We start from the raw sequence: 15,192 nt of genomic DNA on the forward strand, positions 1-15,192 counted from the left end.
CAGTGAAGTCGGAATTGATCCAGACAGCGAGTTGCCTGATAAGCCGACTCGTTGAACCCGCGTTAGATTCGAGAGTGAGTCAGGTAGTGAACCGGAGAAGGCATTATTAGAGATGTCTAAGTTTTGGAGATAAGGCAAATTCCAAGAGACAGAAGTGAGTGAACCGGAGTAATTCCACTGGTCTAAAGCAAGTTCAGTAACTCGGCTAACAGAGGAAACGACAAGGTCGCAACGGAAACCACAAGTGAATTTTTCACCCCCGAGATTATCACAAGGGTCTACAGAGAAATCCCATGAATTCAGGCATGAACCAGGTGACATGGAATTGGGGTCGACGCTATTTTTCAGCTGCTTCAAGACTTCAATGTCTTGCCAGTGAGTAGTTGAATGCGCATGCAAGAACAGAGCATAGAGAACTATAAAGAACACAGCACAACCCATTCTCTCTGTGGATATAATTTTAATTTTTTTTTTAATCGTAATGAGAATTGATGAAGAAGAAGAGCCTTCAATATTCTGTGTGTCCAAAGAAGGGAACAAACAAAGAAAGGTGAAATGAGAGAGTGCGGAATTAAGTATGAAGAAAAAAAAATTAAAAAATATATTAGAAAGGTAAGATATAATTTGGAACAATTTTAAATAAACAAGACATACAATTCGAGACAAAAAAGTAGGCAAAATTTGGCTATATTATATTTTGGTAAGTGGGCTCACGGGTAAAATGACAGTGGAGTTTTACTACTCATCAAAATTTTGCTTATTGAAGGAAAGGGAAAATGATTCAGCTTTCTGTGACACTGCCAATAAATGTTATATAGGGTGTCCCAATTTATGGTTCATTTCAGGTTCCCATTTTCTTCATTTACAATATATTTTTTTACTAAAAATTCCAATATTCTTCCAGCTAATTGATGCTTTATTCTTTGAATATATTTTGATGTCATAACTAACAAATAGGTATCAGAATTAGTATTCAAAAAGGGCAAGTAGATGACATGATGAATAACGTAGTTCAACAGCAACTGTTTTTTGCACTGATTGAGAGGCAACCACTTTTAATTGAGTAGTAAGCACTTTGCTTCGACCACTAAAAGAGAGCCACTTTCTCATACTCTCGAAAAAGTTAGGTACCAATAATTTGTCTTTGCGTTTCACTAAAGGTGGCATTTCAATTGGTTGACTGCTAGTTGTTTAAGGCTGTTATTCTAGTGAACAAAGTTTGAATTTTTTGCTCTTGCTTGGATAAATTTTGCTTCTTTTAAAACCAAAGTTACTTGACCAATCTAATGATCGACACCATCAAAAATGTTAAAAAGTCTTTCTTTTTCTTGTATTACTTGTATCAAGGACTACATGATTCAAATGTATTGTTATCTTGTACAATCCAACTTGGAGAAAACCTCGCTCAAGAGATCTCATTCAGCAAAGAAATGGAAAATCTAACTAACATATGAGCTATTTTGTTGAAATATAAAATCGATAACATCATATACAAGCTCAAGAGCATCCAAGATATCTTCATACATCTCCCGTGATGCTGCCACTCGTTTCTGTATCATATCGATAACATTCTTAACATTAGAGAAAATGTTGTGGCAAATAAAATCTTTACATTCTACCCTCCATTACTATTAGCATATTCAAGAAACATCCTAACAACAATGTTAAAAGTATAATCTATAATGTGTCCAAAGGTGGTTAGAGAGGTAGAATAGTGACCCGTGGTTTAACCTACTTGCAGCCAGCTTATTTTGTCCAAATACACTAATTTTCCCTAGAGTTTGACCTAACGCCTCAATTTCTTAAATAAACAATTTTTAAGAACAAAAAGAAGTGCCGAAGGTTTTTTATGGGTGGCCCACACACCTTGGCTATGTTTAATCTTTGACTGAAACAACTTTTAAGTGGTAGGCTGAGTTTTGACTTAAATTACTGTAAACCGTATTCATTTCGCCCAAAACAGTCATTTTGATACCGCTGGTACTTCTAAATATACCACATTATACATTCAAATTGTTAAACTCATAAAAAAACTTATAATTAGCACCAATGTTCTTTGAACACTTCTCTGTATTGTCTTTAAGAATATATCAAGGATCACTAACAACGGGAAAATGTGTCACGAATATTTGGTTGGTTGCTATGGGAGAATATCGACGTGCTGTTCAAAAATTCTTACCCATCCCCTATAAGCGCCATTGGTCTGACATGTCATCTTAGGGTGATCGATAGGGTCCGAACATCTTAACAGCTTATTTGGAAGGCTGTTATCCCTTGTTAAACTTAAATACCATGTTTGTTTTAATTGTTATTTTAATTTTTGTATTATTAGGTAATAACAAAAGTTAAGTATCATTTGTTAGAGTCTGAACATCTTAAAGCTTATTTGGAAGGCTGTTATCCCTTATTGAACTTAAATACCATGTTTGTTTTGATTGTTATTTTAATTTTTGTATTATTAGGTAATAACAAAAGTTAAGTATCATTTAGTGTAACTACTAATTTAGTATACTCGTGTTGTTGCCTTACTTAATTTTTCTCATTTTATTTTTAAATAATGTTATTTTATCCTTTACTATTTTTTTTAATAGAAGATCTACTCGTACCTAATTTTCTTATAGGTTTATCATTCAAATTATTGATTATTACATTATGTAACCATGAAAAATCATACAATCTTGCCAACGTCATATTCATTAAAATAATACCGTACAACACAACTCAACAAAATACAATATGATACATTATGTATTATGTAGTATGTAACAACCATTCAAACAGAGTGTAAGTGCATTATTAAAGATCCCATCATAAAGAAGTGAAACAATAAAATAAGGTTACTCCCTACCAAATCACACAGAGAGACGTTAGGGTCCCAAACCAGCTGAATGCATTGTGTTTTTTATTTCGTATATAAAAAAAAAAAAAGTGGGAACAATAGAATAAAAAGGCTGCCCTCTACCTAATCGCAGTCGCTAGCTTATTTCTCAACCTAATCGGAGAAAGATGCTTCACTATTCGCTATTGTATCGCATTGCCAAATTTCAAGGAGTTCTTTTGTTTAATACAAGGTTGTCCCATCTGACCTTAACAAGATAGTAAAGAAGAAAGGCGTGCAATGTTCCAGTAGCACTCGTGGAAATTGTATAAAAAGAAAAACAAGAAAGGTTTGTAGGACTGGGAACAATTTTATAGATATGGCGAATAATCTCTAATTCGTTACGTATTTATTTAGGATGCATCCACCTTCCAATTTCTATAGAATGAGGAGTAGATTCCTAACTCGCTTAGTCAAAAAAAGCAAAAGGGAATAACATAACGAAAATCTGAACTTCTAAAACAATCGAAAGAAGCCTGGCAGATTACACTTCAAATGATAGACACAATTAGCAGGCCTCCAGGAATAGGTTTGTTATGATGAAGAATCAACGACAAGATCGAGACGGCCCATCAGAAAGTCAGAGCTCAAAAGCATAACGGTGATTGATAAGATATTTACTGGTAGTGGTTAGTGAAAGGGAATGTAAAAACTGTACAGATATATATAGATAAGTTATTTTTGATAGCTGGGTACAGGCACCATGCACCTCAACTAATACATGGGATATTTGCTATCTTTCTTCCCATTTGTCCAAGTTTGGCAATGCAATTATTATATTTATGCTGTTGAAGGTTAGCAAAATCCTACCGTAATATGTCAAGGTGATAATTGACCCGAGACTTCATGACTCTTAACCCACTTCACTTAATATGAACAAGTAGTCTATTTCACCATTTAATTCCAAGAAGAAAACAAAATCCAGAGACTTCCTACGGACTTGAAGAAGGATGAGGCAAATAATTAGAGTTGATTAAAATAAATAATAACTCATCAATTTGCAATCATCCTTCTCCTTTCAGAAAATAAAAAGAAAAGGAGGCAAAATCATATATAATTAAACCTCTGAAATTCGAGAGAAAGACTTGAGATGTTATAAAAAAAATTTATCCAACTCTAGTCTCAGCATTTACATTTGAGTAGTTTAATCTGGAAGAAAATATGTGTAAATGAAATGGGCATCATTAGACAGCTATATATCAAATTCTTCTGTAAAACTTTGACTATTCCATTTGGACATTTAATTTTTCTTTAGGCATCTATGTGATCATAATTCCTCTCCTCCTTTCTCCTAAATTAATTACATAAGAGAATAACTGAAAGTCCCAGTGAAACTACACGCATAGAGATGAAGAAAAGAAACAAGGTAGCAAGGGGATCTGGGCAGGTTAGATTACCTTTTCACAGGAACATAAAGAGATATTTACAACCTACACATCCATTAATGAACAGAGGAAACTGATCCTCAACAAAAGATATTGATTCAACATAAGGTTAATTTACAGAACAGAACAAGACAAACAAAGATACCTTGAAGGTGTACATCATGGTTTCCTTTCAGGTGACCGTTCAAATTTGCTAACTGTTCCTTTATTCTGGGTAATGCTTTCTATGTACTGCTTGACATACTTGGGGTTCATCTCAAACAAAAAACTCATTTCCCTTATCTGTAAAAAAGTTCAGTATGTTTCATAAGTTAATAAAACTGTAAGACCACTCCTGCCAATAAAAATGCCACAATATAAAATAGTTGAAGATGTGAGAGGCCATCTTAGAAATTAGCTTAAGATGGAATTTCATTTTCATTTCATTGTTGTGACTAAACAATGCACTCACCAATTATACTATTGACTCCCCATAGGGGGGGGGGGGGGGGTATTCCACGAAGCAATCAGGGGATGAGAAAAGAGTCATAGCAATTGAAACAAAAGGAAAAATCGTGGAATGACAGGAAATCTACAAAAACACATTTTTGTTTATTGCTTGGAGAACATTTGCAACCAGATACAGTAACCTTTTTAGCAGACTCCAATTGGTTAATGATCGAGGTGGTGGTGGTGTTATTTTGTTGTTAGATGGCCTTTCTTGGTCACATGCACAGATAAAGGAAGAGCAAATTATCTACCAGGATAAAAGGTCTATCTAGATAAGCTTCAAATAGACATGTTTGCTCCTAGTAAATCCAAAACGACTTCACATCCATTCTCTAAGTTTTCTTCATCAATCCTCATTTCTCTATAGCTCTCATTCTACCCCACTAGTGACACGTTCAATGCCCTAAACCATCAACATCCCTGGGTCATATCTTTCCTGCTTCCTAGAATCCACAAACCCAGATCCAGTCTTCCTGTATTTGTTGTTTCACTTCCACTCCCTCCCTAATTCATTGTGCACTCTCTCTCATATCTCCTTCCCTAATCTATCCTTGTGTTTTAAGCTAAGTTGCTCAAACTCTTCACTTTTGGTGTTGCACCCGTGTCGAAACGACATGTGTGTGGATATGGGATCCATACCTTGTTTGGTCAACTAATTTTGGGTACTTAACATGAGAATGTAGCAAAGAGTTATTATTCATGTGAGATTAGTATACTTATAAAACATCAAAAGCTTGTTGGCATGTGCATTCTCATTGAACAACAAAGGGTATTGAATTTAAAGTGATATGTCATTCACCTTTTCTATCTCACAATAGATAAAACAGAATCTAATTATCTACTCACTATTTAGGAGTTTGAAATCAATTTAAAATTTTCTTATTATCTTCCATTGTCTTAATAGGTAAGAAGTACTCATATTTAAGACTTCAAATTGATTTACATTTTACCTTATATAAATCGTTTCCTTAACTTAAAACCGTGCAACATTACTGTAATATTTTTCATATAAATTTTTTTAAATACGAGGAGATTAATTGGGATTATTTGCTTCAATATTATAACCTTTTTTTAAAACTAGTAATGGTAACTTCAATGTTATAACTTAACTCCCACCTCCCACCAGCAACAGGTACAAGATAATTCTATCCACAAAAGGCTAGGGTAGATGGGAAGAAACCACCTAGTGTTTATTGTCTCTGTTGGGATTTTAACCTGAAAAGCGATGTGTAATATTTGCTTACATAACTTCTCAGACAATTAAATAAATAAGAAACCAGACTCATAGGAAGGAAGTACTATTTACCACAAAGCAGAACTTCCAAGACCTAAATGCAGGTGACCTGCAAGAACATTTGTCCCTTAAAGGTAAGGAGAGTGACGTACCTCTATCACACAACTACTGCTAAGGGTCAGATACTGCCCAGTATCAACAGATTTGCCATTCACTGCTATTGAGCACCTCCCTAGATTCTTCAGACAGAAGGATCCATCCGATTCCATCTTGATGCTTGCCTAAGTAAGAAAACATGGAGAAATGTCCAAAAAAGGCCTTCCATTTAATACAAAACTATAAGGATGGCATAACATGTAACTATATTTTCCATGAAATTTATAAGCCGACATAGAAGGCAATCTTATCTAAAGAATGTTTGAAATATCTAACTCCACCAAAATGATTTCAACGAAAAAAGCAATATATTGTGTGTAACTGACTGTTTCATAGTATGTATAAGAGATTGCTACAGAGGGTTATAATTTGATCACCCTGTCTTCTCACCATCCAAGTGCTATTACCTTGTTTTCTGTAAGAGTAACCCTCAATTTTTTTAAGACATCATCAGTCAAACACTGTTGACATCCTATGCTTAATAACACAGCAAAGGTTATTAAGCAAGAAAGCTTAATATCTTTTGTGTGTTTTTGGCGGCATCACCTCTATGCTCGTACATTATTACATAAAGCATGAAAAAGCGCCAACAAAATCTTCCTTCACTAGAGCTTTAACATCAAGGAGTAATGTCAAAAGGCACTTAAAACAAAAACACAACACAATGCCTCGTATTGTTTGACATGTATCCTATTCATAGAGTACATAAAGTCATAAACACAGAAGTTCCAAGGAGTAGACTAACATCATTCTTAACAAAGTCATAGATAGAAGATGATTACTAAATAATTCTACCTGACGCCGAGATATTTTGTTAGCACGACCTTCTTTTCGTAAATCAATGTCAACCTCAACATCATCTGTGGATCTTCCAAGTATGACCTACAAAGGCAAGTTGCCTTGGTTAACAATACACAGGCAAAATGGGAAAGAATTGCAATGATCAGGGACTGATTTTCCCCACTAAAAGCTGCAAAACCATAAGGTGTTCAAAATCAATATGAAAAGGAGAAGAGGTCATACCAATAAACACGCAAGACGAATAGGGATATACTAAGAAACAAAGTTGCTCAGACTCACTACTGGTGTCCGATACATATGCTGAACTAAAGATCGTATCCTTCATGAACAAGATTTTAGGATAAGGTGGGCAGGTATCTAGGTCGGCTAAAAATAATTTTAAAATATAAAAATATGTCTAAATTATGGTGGACTACTTGAAAGTACATGAATACACAAATTTCTGAAAGCATGTCCAAATCTATAATTATTATTAAGTACAAATGCATCTCTTTACTGTTTTTTGCGTGTAATATGGTTATACAAATAATATATAGTTCAGGATAGACTTCTTCAGTGCATAGCACGTTTGGCCATGATGTAACCAGTAAAGTATCTTTAAACAACCTTCTTCTTTTCATAATCTTTAAAGCACCTTCTTGTAGCTGATGTTTTAACACAAATCTTTTAACATTTAAAACAACATTTGCTCAAATTATGACTTCTCTCTAGCCTTTCTCTCAAATTTCTCTATCGATTTTGGTTGAGTACCCAAAATCGTTTGACCATATCCCATATGGATCCCACGCCCACATCGTGTCGACGTGGGTGTTATCGATGCAGGTGTGGCACCAAAAGTGAACAGTCCGCAGCAACTTGGCTAAGGAAAAAGGTCAAATCAATTAGCTGGAAATCCTTGTAAAGGTTTTCGGTAAGGAAACCAATGAAAACTAATGAGACAAATCCAAAACAAAAGTCTTCTTTCCAGATACTAAACTAAGACTAATAACATAATAAACATGGCCTTAGCCAAGAGGCTGCTTTCCAAGCAAGAATCAGGCTATAACTGCACAGTCTGTGTCAATGATACAAATGCTTGATGATAGCCAAGTCACCCTGAGGAAGTACACAACGGAGAAAGGAAATAACATTTTCTTCTCAAGGGACTCTTACAAGCATTGTTAATGGTTTATTAATATATTAATATTTACCCTTAACGTCATAACCCGAGTTCCCAATGAGTTAAGAATATTTTAGTTTAGCAACCTTATATTTCGTAATAATCTTTTTATCGAAATCCAGTCAGCGGCTTTCCCTCTCTACAAAGTAGGGGTAAGGTCTGTTTACACCTTCCCACTGGGTTGCTGTTGCAGTCAGCAGCTCTACAGCAAGGTGTCCCAATAATCTCAGTGGTCAAGTTACACAAGCTTAGTTTCTTCACAAGAAGAAGAAATTTATCGATATAAATTATTTGTATCTATTACTTTAATGGAGGAAAACTATAATCTTTCAATGGAGCTTATGTAGCTTCTTTGGTGCATATACGACCTAGGGACTTTTTCCTTCTCGTTGTATTATTAGGAGCAAGAAGATATCCCCAAAAGGGAGCAATTGAACAGTCACATGAAAATGTTGGATATCAACTACACTCTTAAAACTAAAACCTCAAAAGGAACAGTTACGTGGAAAATAGAAATAACAGATGTGGAAGAGAATTTCCCCAGCAGAAACAAGACAAGTAGATAGATAGAGAGTGTGTGTTATTGTTGGTGTGGGGTTGGGTTAAGGGGGCAGCTGTAAAGGAGAATGCAGAAAGCATTAATATAATCAATCAACTGAATAACAAGATGCAGAAGGTCACAATCTGGGATATTTACCTCGGTCTTTCGGATGTAATGCTTCAGATGACGACCATATAGGATGGCAAAGGCCCCTCGAGCAGTCATGTCTCTTTGCATACCAGAACGAAAACACTGTTCCAACCTTATGGTTGTCCTTCTAAAGTCTTCAGACTGATACTTGGACTCTGAATATTACATACCCAGCAGTTCAAGATTATATAAATCTACACCACTTAGCATAATAATAAGCATTTTCTGTTTCACTTTAACATAAAATTATTGACTTCACAATATAACGCACCCATTGGCTACTTCGGTAATCAACTTTTTCTTGCTATGTGAATTACAGCATTAAATAATTACACACCTTTAAATGAATGGATGACCAAATATGGATGTAATCTTTGTATAAAATTGGCACATCAATCATAAGAAGAACAAACATATGTAAGAGTGATAGCACAAGAAGGAACATCAAGTTTTACACATCTGGTACTGCACATGATTTATCCCCAGTAAAAGCTATAAATGAACAAACTTAGTTCAATTTCAAAGAACTTACCTTGCTTAGTTGCATATAAGTCTTGATCATGTGGATCTAAGTCCATCTCTAGTATCTGAAAAGCGAAATTGCAAAATCAAAGAATGTTATATCTAATTTGGTAACTCTGCAGATAAGATTAGCTTAAAGAAGGAAGCGTCAAGAATTACCATAGCTTCAACATCAGAAAAACACGGTACATCATCATCACTCTGAGGATCTTCCACTTCTGATGTTGAAGGGTTTATTTTTGGCTCTGTAACAGCTACCCTGACAGAACTTGATTCACCAAATTCTGGTGCCTCGATGAAAGTAGCTGGAGTGTCCCCCACCTGCCGCCAACAAATAAGCAGCTCTGAAGGTTCCATATGAAGAAGGTAAGCAATTTATGGAAGAAAGTATAGATAATAATTCATGTTTTGATACCCCTTGAACTCTAGCAGTATCCTCCTCTAGCACATCATTTTTAGATACTATTGGATTTACAGGCAATGATTTGCTTTGACCTGCGACTCCCACACCCTTGTTAGCAGCACCAGGAAGGACAGGTAAAGCAGTAGTACCAGACACCTTTAAATGGGCAGAACTACCAATGGCTGGCTGCACTGGTCGTGCTTCTCCAAATACGTTTGGTACAACCTTATTAGTCCATGCAAAAGACTTGCCAGAATCTTTTCCACGAGTGAAGGAGCTGACTCTTTGTTCACTTCTACTACCAGGCGATGACAGGTTTATGGAACTTTGACCAACTGATAGGGTGGCAGTAGAAGCAAATGATGTGGAAGGGTGGATAAGCAAGAAGATATCATCGTTACAAGGAATCTCTGTGTCCTCGGTGTTAAGTATACAAAGCTTACTCCCATCAATAGGCTGCTTTATATCAGGACTTAATGCTGATGTGGATGGCACATTAACTTCACAATCAGCCCTGACATAATGACCATATAGAGAAGAATTTTCCATTTCTGATCCTAAAGGATTGAAATCATCAGGATCTGTAATGTTTGGGTTTGATTCTTTGATTACTTCAGATTCATGGTCATCTAAACCGCCTTCTGGAATATCACAAGGAGAATCTGGGAGGAACTTAAGATTCTCTTTACACAAGTTGTCCGCTGAATCCTTGCCATCCACCTCCAAAAGGACGTCATCCTCATTTGAAAGATTTAAGAGGGAATCTGGGAGATCCGTGAACTCACCATCTGATGTAGCTGATGAATCAATAAAATCAGTGCTGCCAGTCCTGGCTCCCAACATAGTTCCTGAAATGACAACAACATACACACATGAACACTATCATTAGTATTGCCATCATCATGATGTGCCCTTGTTAATGGCTTACTGCATTTCTCCAAGACTCAATACTGCTACATTTTCCACTGTGTTCCAAAGGAGGAGAATAGACTAAACAGATGGAAATTCCAGTGTATGAAACAAATAGTTCTCACCTGATTTTGGGGAGCGAGAATGCTGTCTACTGTCAAATCCACAAGGACCACTACAGATATTTTGATGGTTATCACTCCTTGAACGGAAGGTGGACAACTGTTTTCCTTCAGGACTACTGAAGATCGTTCTGTCAGGAGATAACTGTGATAAGCGAGGCTTCTTAACAGCCGAGCACTTTTCAAAGTCAATGGAATTATCTTTAAGAACATCCGTAATTTCTCTATCTTCCATATCAGGCTGAAAAGAATTCCTCTCCTCTCTTAATGAAGTAGAGAGCCCCTCCAGAAACCTACTTTCTCTTACAATTGCATCTGGACCATTATCGTCTACTGAGATTGAACACCTACTATTGTAGGCTATATGAGAATTAGCGAGGGCAGGAGAGACAGGCATGTCTCCAAGTGCTTCTGGGAAAACATGGCGCAAGATATCAAGATCTGATTCTTGAAGCCCAAGATTATCCGAGATACAACCCCCAAGCATACAATTCCCATCACGTGCCTGAGCTTCATTTCTTACATCCTGCCTAAAATCAGTTCCATGTCCATTGCAATCATGTAGATTTGGCTCATCCAGAAAGCCTAGATCTGTGGAATTGAAAAATTCACTTCTAAATTTCTTCCGCATAGTATAGTATCGTCTACGAATACTGTCTGCTTTCCTCTTTCCAGCAACATCTTTGCTTCCTTTAAGATTTTCAGATCTGTTAAACTTTGACAATGGATTGATCCCTGAATGCTCAAGCTCAACCATGCGAGCAGAAGCTGGAACTGCGACATCTGAATCATATAACAGCGAATGCCAACGATACTGCAGCTCTTGCAACGTGAATTTGCGAGAAAATCGTACTGCTCCTTTAGCAAGTGCTTCTAAGGATGCACCAGCCTGCAGCATACAAGGAAAACTGAGGAAGTTTCTTTAAAAATCAACAACAAGAGTTATGACTCAATCCAAAGCAAGTTGGGTTGACTTATATGAATCCTCACTGACCATGTTACTTTATATAAACTCATCTCTGATAAATATTATACAAAATAATAATAAGATAAAAAGTAACAGAAGTTTGTTATATTTTTTACTGATATATAAATCTTTGGAACACGGAACAACTTCTAGAAAGGCATAGGGTGTAAAATAAAGTGCTAACATGACTAGAACATATTCTCAACTAATACGTGTCGTTTATATAGATTTTTCCCTTCCATTGTGCCATATATTTAGCTAAATCTGCATGAATTCCAAGAGATTATAAGTCCTTTGAGACAACTTCCTGCCTAGTGACTTAAATCTATCTCATCCCTTTTTAACACGTTCAAGTATCATGGTTTCATACCTAATGGACCAGTGCATCTTGAAGTCGAAGCAAGGCATGACCAAACCATCTCAAGTGACCTCTCATTTTATACTCAAAATGTGCACTATTTTCCCGCGAATGTGGTCATTTCTAATATTGCTAGGCTTGTATAATCAAACATCCATCTTCGCATCTCTGCGCAAATTTTGAGACGTGTGGAACTTCAACAGTTCACCATTCCTCCCATATAAAATTGTTGCTTACGACTGTTCTAAACTCAATTGTGGTAGGCATCTGCTATGACATGACACCCATGTTGAACCATCATATTTTGATTCTGTGTAACATATTCATCATCATTTCATTCTCTGAGAACAACTACCTAAACACTGAATTGTTTGTATTTGGGTACCTCAATCCTGTCTAATCTCACCTCGATTTCGCTCTTCCTATGTTGACTAAGTTAGCCGTGCATTTATTCAGTCTTGTTGATAAGACTAAGCTATGAAGCAACTTAGAGTGCTAACTAAAGAAAAATAGATGTTGAGTAATGATATTCAAGACAACAGTAAGACGATGAAAAGATAAGAGACAGACATTACTTCAAAGAAAATAATTGAAGTATTTCTATCAACTAGCCAACCAGCAGACAGCCATTTTTATTTATTTTTTTGATATGTGAGCCAAGGTCAATAAAGAAAGAAATTAATTGTGCCTAGATGGAAATTAAGAAGAATATAGAAAGAAGATCCGATTCACAGAGACAAACTAAAAAATTTCCAAAGATAGCCTTCAGTGTACAAATTGAAAAACAGCTAGTTCCGAGTAAAACAGTGAAGATGTACAACAAGGCTCAAAGCCAATCATCAAATTGAAGAACTGGAGTACCTATAGGAATCACTGTTTAGCTATTAACACCGATGATGCATAAATGTCTTTCGGAACATTTTTCAAACAATAATGACGTACAGTATCTACAATCACATGATCCATAAATATACAAAAGAACTAGATCATTTTATTCTACACACATCTCACACTCCCAGTCTGCTTTGCAGCTAAAACATCAAATCACGTAATAAGCAACTGCTAGAGCAAAAAACACCTAAGATTCATGGAAGCACTTGCATTGATTTGTTAAAACCCAGTTTTCTCCTCTTTAACCACAATTTCAGAAAAAAGATTTAAGAGCATCAGTTTTTGTCAGTCTGTGTACCTCGCATTTCCGGCAAATTATCTACCTTAAACTATCTAAAAAAAGCCTTAACATCCCTATATCATCCTATCAACTTCATTTTCCAATGTTATAAAAGATTGAGGTGTTTTAAACATTGAAAATTTGAAGAAACATTAACACAAACGTGCCAAATGGAGATACAACAATCCTAAAAAACAGAACGATCAGAAATTCATGCGAAAAAAATAACATCGAGTCGAGAAAAACCTCAATGGCGTTCTTTAGAAGGAGGTCGTCCTCAGGAATCCATGAAACAGGAAGTGGAGCAGAAGTTGCCATCTCCGACTTGTAAACCCTAAAATTCAGTTTGATTCCATATCCAGGAAGCTATATCATTCTCAGTTCTGATTCGAGAGAGCAAGAAAACTGATTTCTGGAAGTGGATTGGGGAATATTAAACTCACGGTGATGGTTCGGAATCGCTACTTTGGGTGACAGAGTGACATTTTGCGGATTGGAAAATGTTTTTATAGCTTCTAATTTATTTTTTGCTGTGAAGCGTTGTCACGGCGTGGGTAACATGCTTCACGGAATACTGATTTTTTCCTTTTTCCGTTACCGTAATACTTTAACGTCCCCCTTTTTTTTTTCTTTTTTTTGCTAGATTTTCAATTTTTGGAACTTGTACTGGTCTTTAAAAAATTTCTTCAAATGTTTAGTCAAAATAAATTTAATTAGATCTTCAATTATATTCAAGTTTTTAAAAGTTGGCTCATACCTGTTCTGAAGTTATGGGATTTTCTTTCCTAAGACTATAAACTTTTTCCATAAATATACATATCTAAAACAATTTCAAGTACTCAAATTATTAAGTTTCAAATCTTTTTTTCATTGTAATTAATTTAGAGATTATAACAAAGATCTAAAAAAAATATTAATATCCTTAAAATAATAATAATAATAATAAAACGAACTTGGTATTACCATTTCAATTATGAAATATTTCCATTAGGCCTCATTGAGAGAACATAAGTATTGTAATATTCAGATTTCATTTAATTTTTCAGCTGAATGAAAATTAATTTAGTAGTGTTAAATTATTTCCAAACTATGTTTTTCAAAGTTTTAAATGAAAATTATACCTCATAAATGTTGTAAAACAACTTTCAAACACAACTATTTTCTAAAATTAATTCTTTCTCAAATAAAGATTTAAAGAACTCAATTTCCTGATTACATGTTGACTTCCTAACAAGGACAGTGAAGAAATTCTCAACTAAATATTTTTAATAGAAAATCACCTTATAAGAAAAACAATATTTTTTAGACATATATGATGGATGATAAATCTTTAACCACACAATTTTCTAATAGCATCCAAAGTGCCTAGCGGATCTAAGCAAAAGCATATTCGGGGAAGCTTATAAATGCATCGTTACAATTGGATACAGCTACCAAATACATATATTTTAGGCTTAAGTCATATGTGGATCTTTAAAAATTATTCGCATATTTCACTTAGACACATTAAGTTAGACTTGTACCTATTGAATGATTGAACCTTATATACCTATTTAACACAAAATGACAATCAGTTAAAATATTAAGATGCGTGTATTTCAAACGCTGGCACACAATAAACATACCAATAAAATGATAACACGTGACATTAAAATCCAACATTTTAAAAATATTATTTAAATAATCCAAAATATTTTTTTAACGCCTTCCATCGATCAACGCCGACGCCGGCCCCGACAACCCAGTAGACCATCATCCGACCTCTTCCTTCTCCTCCATTGATCAACTCACATCTTTTTTAACTCCATCGAATCTTACTCCTTTCATCAACGTCGGTAACCATCCACCCAAGCTAAAATACATATTCTTTCTTATTTTAATATCATCAAAACCTTCAATTCATTGCATTTATCTTTTTCCATTTGTAATTATTTATCGCAATTATAA

The 15,192-nt window shown here is 35.2% G+C and overlaps 2 protein-coding genes across 3 annotated transcripts in view; both read right to left on the minus strand.

Annotated features, from left to right (window-relative positions):
• The window catches only part of LOC101248535 (probable LRR receptor-like serine/threonine-protein kinase At4g36180), a 1,888-nt gene extending 1,092 nt beyond the window's left edge, over positions 1-796 (minus strand). Inside the window, exon 1 of the mRNA XM_004232407.5 lies at positions 1-796. This exon is cut by the window's left edge and continues 1,092 nt beyond it. Coding sequence (XP_004232455.1) covers positions 1-441 — 441 coding nt within the window. The 5' untranslated portion in view covers positions 442-796.
• A 510-nt stretch (positions 797-1,306) lies between these two features.
• On the minus strand, positions 1,307-13,972 carry LOC101248257 (uncharacterized). 2 transcript variants are annotated; one of them, XM_010318096.4, is made up of 10 exons: positions 13,492-13,746; positions 10,753-11,638; positions 9,731-10,566; positions 9,475-9,636; positions 9,326-9,380; positions 8,800-8,948; positions 6,938-7,024; positions 6,139-6,267; positions 4,409-4,545; positions 1,307-1,550 (listed from the first exon to the last, which is right to left on the minus strand). In XM_010318096.4, exons 1-9 carry the CDS (start codon positions 13,561-13,563, stop codon positions 4,423-4,425), a joined length of 2,499 nt encoding a protein of 832 aa, XP_010316398.1. In that variant the 5' UTR covers positions 13,564-13,746; the 3' UTR covers positions 1,307-1,550; positions 4,409-4,422. The 2 variants fall into 2 exon arrangements, with proteins under 2 accessions (XP_010316398.1, XP_004232454.1); XM_004232406.5 differs by lacking the exon at positions 1,307-1,550 and having other exon boundaries at positions 4,299-4,545; positions 13,492-13,972.
• Positions 13,973-15,192: the final 1,220 nt, after the last annotated feature.

The sequence above is a fragment of the Solanum lycopersicum genome, chromosome 2 (genome assembly GCF_036512215.1).
Source record: "Solanum lycopersicum chromosome 2, SLM_r2.1".
NCBI classification, from domain to species: domain Eukaryota; kingdom Viridiplantae; phylum Streptophyta; class Magnoliopsida; order Solanales; family Solanaceae; genus Solanum; species Solanum lycopersicum.

Coding starts and splice junctions, on each gene's coding strand:
- LOC101248257 (XM_010318096.4), bottom strand. CDS start 13,563: ATGGCAACTTCTGCTCCACTTCCTGTTTCATGGATTCCTGAGGACGAC. Junction 8,949..9,325: donor CTTATATGCAACTAAGCAAG/GTAAGTTCTTTG, acceptor TGTAATATTCAG/AGTCCAAGTATCAGTCTGAA. Junction 4,546..6,138: donor GCAGTAGTTGTGTGATAGAG/GTACGTCACTCT, acceptor ACTTTTTTACAG/ATAAGGGAAATGAGTTTTTT.